This window comes from Lactuca serriola, chromosome 4 (assembly GCF_051521515.1).
Source record: "Lactuca serriola cultivar US96UC23 chromosome 4, Lser_US96UC23_V15, whole genome shotgun sequence".
Classification (NCBI taxonomy): domain Eukaryota; kingdom Viridiplantae; phylum Streptophyta; class Magnoliopsida; order Asterales; family Asteraceae; genus Lactuca; species Lactuca serriola.
In genome coordinates, this window is record NC_136411.1 from 60676266 (window position 1) to 60681400 (window position 5135).

Consider the following 5135-nt stretch of genomic DNA (forward strand, 5'->3'; position numbering starts at 1 on the left):
ACATTCATATACCACCTCCTACTTATATGAAATACACAAATTTCACATTCATATATCATATATACACCAAACACACATACATTCACACATATACATAATAATATCCTACTTGTACCAAATACACATACTTTTACATATATAGATAATAACATCGTATTTATACCAAATACATATTTCACATTCATATACCACATATACACCAAACACACCTACATCGACATATATACACCAAATTTACATAGATTCACATACATATATCAAATATACACACATATGCCAATTTTCACATAATTTATACAACTACACATATTTTGCACTTAAAATCGAATTTCACAATAAATAGAAGTAAATAGAACTTGTGGTGGCAGAAATCAAAGAAAATGGTATAGTGGTGGCGGTAGTCGCGGGTGGTGGTCGAGAACCCAATAAAAGATTGAAACCGACAAGTTTTTGCAATTAACCACTAAAATAAGCTTAAAATCGATGTTACAAGAGAAAAGGGAAATGAAACTAAGCTGGAAATACCTCTAAATCGCAAGAAATTACTCATTGTCGCTGGAAAAATTAGTCCTCCCTAGAAAATAATCTCACCGGAAATTACTCAATGTCGCCGATATCCTCTTCTATGTGGCGGCAGTCGCCGGTATCTTCTCCTTGTGAACCGACGATCGACGAGGAATATGCAGAAGAGAGATAACAAATAACAATAATGGAGTCAACAAAAGAGAGAAGAGAAAAGGAAAAAGTGTTGACTGTTTTGGGTTAACTGCGTCGACCTTTAACGACAACACCTTTACCGACGACGTTTGAGGCTTTAGCGGCGACTTCTATCAATAGCGGCGACTCTTCTGAGGAAATTATTTCCGCGTCACTTATTTGATCTTTAACGACGATATTTGTAGGTTTTAGTGGCGACAAGAGTCGCCGGTATTGCATATGTGCGTTCCATGAATACCCCAGCCGTTGGATTAGAAATACAATCAGACAGTGCTTGTTTACCAGAATGTCAAAGTGCGGATCAATGTCATGGCTCTTTAGCGGCGACATTGACCTTTCGCGGCGACATTTCAATATGTCGCTGCTAAAGGTCCATGGCGTCGCTATTTGTGTCGATGCTAAAGGCTTTATTTTTTGTGGTGACCATAGTCGTAGCCACCATGAACCAAGACGACCACGACCCACAACGTGACACCGGGATGGTATGCACGATCGTGGTTCGTTGCCACGTATACCACATAACCACTCGTCCTCCGTATACCGTATAGCCTAAAGAGTAGAAATCAAAAAAACATGGCTAATGACATCAAAAGGGTGGCTTCTGGCTAAGTACCAGAGCTAGGAGTGGTTCAAATGCTGATTGGTCAAATTGGTGTACTAATCCGGAAGCGTTTGATTGAACGTTTTGTTATCTCTGGCGAATCTTTGATAGTGTTTTTTATACAAGTTTCTTGCGGCTTAAAAGAAGAGGTTTATGGTATTGATTATTTTTTTTAACAAAAATCATGTGTTTTTAAAAAACTTCAAATGAATTAACCAAGCTAAAAAATGTAACAAGGCTTTAAGTGTATATAACATTAAAATTACTACAGGAAACTCTAAAAGTGGAAGCAAGAACTCAAGAATTGGGGAGGAACATGGGTAACAATGGGGGACAAACGTAGGACCCACCACACCGCCCATGCGCACGCAAACTTATCTCTCTCCTCTTCCTTCATGACCTAACCCTAACCCAAACAACACTTAGCAGCACAAGAAGAGCATCTTTCTCTCTCTCTCTAACCTTCACCAACAGCAACCAAATTCTTCATATATTATTTTCTTAGCGGATTCAGAAAAGTGAGTAGAGAGAAAGAAGTTGCAAATATGGAAGATTCAGCTCAGAATTTGGTTGGGTTTACTGGTGAAGGTTAGAGAAGAAACCCTCAAGAAAGCCAACAAAACATCTTTGCTACTTGCCTAGAGGGTATTTGATCAAGAATTCAAGATGGATCCAGTCACTGCCCATGGTCGTCATCTACCTCCTCCTTTTCATACTAGAGATCTGCAGCTGCACCACCACCAGCAGTTTCAGCAACACCATGTTCATCACCATCAGCAGCAACAACAGCAGCATCATCAACAGCAGCCAAATTCCGAGGAGGATGAGCAAAGTGGTGGAAGTAGCAGTCTCAACCATGGCCAAAAGCGAGAGCGTGAAGAAAACCACAACAATATTAACAATGATGGTAATAGAGAATTGGCGTCGGTTGTGACCGGTGGCGAAGGAGATCATAGCAGCGGTGGTGGAAGTGGCGGCTCTAGACGCCCTCGGGGCCGCCCAGCTGGCTCCAAGAACAAACCAAAGCCACCCATAATCATCACCAGAGATAGCGCGAACGCGCTGAGGTCCCATGTGATGGAGGTCGCTAATGGGTGTGATATTCAAGAAAGTATATCGAACTTTGCGACGAGAAGGCAAAGAGGGGTGTGTATATTAAGCGGTAATGGCACAGTTACCAACGTTACACTAAAGCAGCCAGCGGCACCGGGGGCGGTTGTGACACTTCATGGGCGATTCGAGATCTTATCACTGTCTGGTTCGTTCCTTCCTCCGCCAGCTCCGCCTGCGGCTTCAGGATTGACCATCTACCTAGCTGGTGGTCAAGGACAGGTAGTTGGAGGCGGAGTAGTGGGGCCTTTGTTGGCGTCGGGCCCTGTAGTGATCATGGCAGCATCTTTTGGGAATGCTGCGTATGAGAGACTTCCTCTTGAAGATGAAGAAACTACACCAGGTTCAGGAAACGGGCCTCTAGGGTCACCTTCTGGTATTGGTAGCCAACAACAACAACTCATGAACGATGGAAATCCATCGTTATTTCATGGATTGCCTCCCAACTTGCTAAATTCATGCCAATTGCCAACAGATGCATATTGGGGTGCAAATCGTCCCCCTTTCTGAAGCGAAGGAGTGTAACAGATCTTTCGGTTCATTCTATTTTCATTTAATTTCACCTTTGCAAACCTCTTCCTTTTTCGGATTTCATATATTAAACTAGTTGTGATAGCATGTTTGCTTTAAGAATTTAGGGTGTAAAAAGTTTGTGAAATATCCTACCATATGGCCTTCAGTTGTTGAAATTATGACGCTAATGGATATCGACCGATTATATATGATATTTATCAAATGTTCAAAACTTCTCCAAATAAATTAACAGACTTTGTGTTCGAATAGCGTTAGTGAAACAAAAAAAAAAAAATAGCACAGAAGTCGTTAAGTTACAGCAAATTAACAATCAAAATTTGGTATGGTTTTCTGGGTCCTAGAAAATATATATTCCAGGGGCTCCCATTCATTGATATTTTTTAATTTTTAATTTTTTTTCTTGACTTTAATTAGTTAATGGACAATCTTGAAAGATATAATGAAGATGTAAAAAAGCTACCTAGTTTAAGTATTTTAACGTGTCTATAGGTTTCCTTTTCTTGCAACATCACCCATAAAAACCTCAAAAACAACTTAAAAAAATCAACCTTAAAAACCTCATTTTAGAAACCCCACATTTTATGATTGTATACTTTCTATTCTCCATCATCATTCAACAATTTCAAATATATTACCGTCTTCCCAAATAAATTATTTTAAATAATTACTTTAGAAAATTATAATTCGTTCTTTTACCTTTTAATTGCTAAACAAATATCGTCAATATCAAAGTTAATAGTTAAATACATTTGACTGCAAAGAAAAAGCGTGATTATTTTTGGACAATGAGAGTGTACGAATACAAAAACTAAGTAAAATTCATAGAAAATCAACTTAATAATTAAATATGTTAAACACAAATATATAGCGAGTTACATATTGATTAAACCTGTTATTATTTTTTTCTTTTTCGGTAAAAAAATGAAATATTACAGCCAATACTGTATTTACATTCATATCGAGTTATATATATATATATATATATATATATATATATATATATATATATATATTGAGTTGCATATTGATTAAACCTGTTACTATTTTTTTCTTTTTTGATAAGAAAATAATAAAATATTACAGTCTAATATTTATATTCATACATGTATTTATAATTTAATACATTCATTTTAGAAACCTACAAAAAAAAAATACTCATTTTAACATAAAATTTATATAAAATTCACAAATTAATAAAATTCATTCAAAATTTAATAAACAAAATTCACAGGTTATATTACATTCCATTCACCTTAATTACACACATTCATAAGATCTAATAAACCATTCACACGTTATTACACAATATTTATGGGATCAAAAAAACCATTCATAATATGAATACATCTCATACGAAATTAATATATTAAAACAAAAAAAATACACATTCACAATTTAATACATACAAAATACGAACTCACAACTAAATTTACAAATAATAACTTATCAATTTTCAATGAGGTATTTCATCAAACACATTTTATGCACCACATGATGCAGAGTTTCATGGTGGTGTTAGGCAATCGATATGGTGGGTTTGATGAAGGTGTTTTAAGTCCCAGCAGACTTTGGCGGAACCTAAACACTTTATGACAACGATTTTGTAGAAATGCTAGATTTCGCTGGAACCCTACAACCTTCATATTTAAACAAGGAAAACAAGCTACTTAGTAGATCTTTACACAGAGATAACATATTGGGATCCGGAGAGGAAGAATAATCATTAGATAATAGAATCAAACATACCTTCAAATAGGTTGTGAACAAATCCACAAATAGAATACAATTTTTGTAGATTTGATACTTGATGAAAAAACTAGATCTAAAGGAACTTAACTATGGAATCATGAGCACGAACCATAAAACGGTTCATACATATGGAGATGAAGCAAATTTGGAAAGGTGGCGACAATGACGCACCTCGCTAGATGTTATAAGAGGTTGACGATGGTGGTGATGGTCTGACGTCGATGACAACAACGATTCACTAGAACATCAATGGGGTTAAGAAGCGAAGGTGGTAGCAATCTTTGTATGTCATGTCGTCGTTGTAGGCGGTGGCAGTGGTATGGTGGGTATCATTGGTGGTAGAAATCAAAAGGAAATATTATTTGTTTTATCGAAGCTTGTTGAGAAGAGAGAGGCAAGATCTGATTTTGAAATATGATGAGTT

The 5135-nt window shown here is 36.6% G+C and overlaps 1 protein-coding gene across 1 annotated transcript; it reads left to right on the forward strand.

Annotated features, from left to right (window-relative positions):
- The first annotated feature begins 1703 nt into the window (after nucleotides 1–1703).
- LOC145101682 (AT-hook motif nuclear-localized protein 18-like) lies at nucleotides 1704–3164 on the forward strand. Its single transcript, XM_079038937.1, has one exon. The coding sequence runs from the start codon at nucleotides 1985–1987 to the stop codon at nucleotides 2936–2938; it is 954 nt and encodes a 317-aa protein (XP_078895063.1). The 5' UTR covers nucleotides 1704–1984; the 3' UTR covers nucleotides 2939–3164.
- Nucleotides 3165–5135: the final 1971 nt, after the last annotated feature.

Bases quoted from the DNA above. Each gene is read 5' to 3' on its own strand.
- LOC145101682 (XM_079038937.1), top strand. From the start codon at position 1,985: ATGGATCCAGTCACTGCCCATGGTCGTCATCTACCTCCTCCTTTTCAT.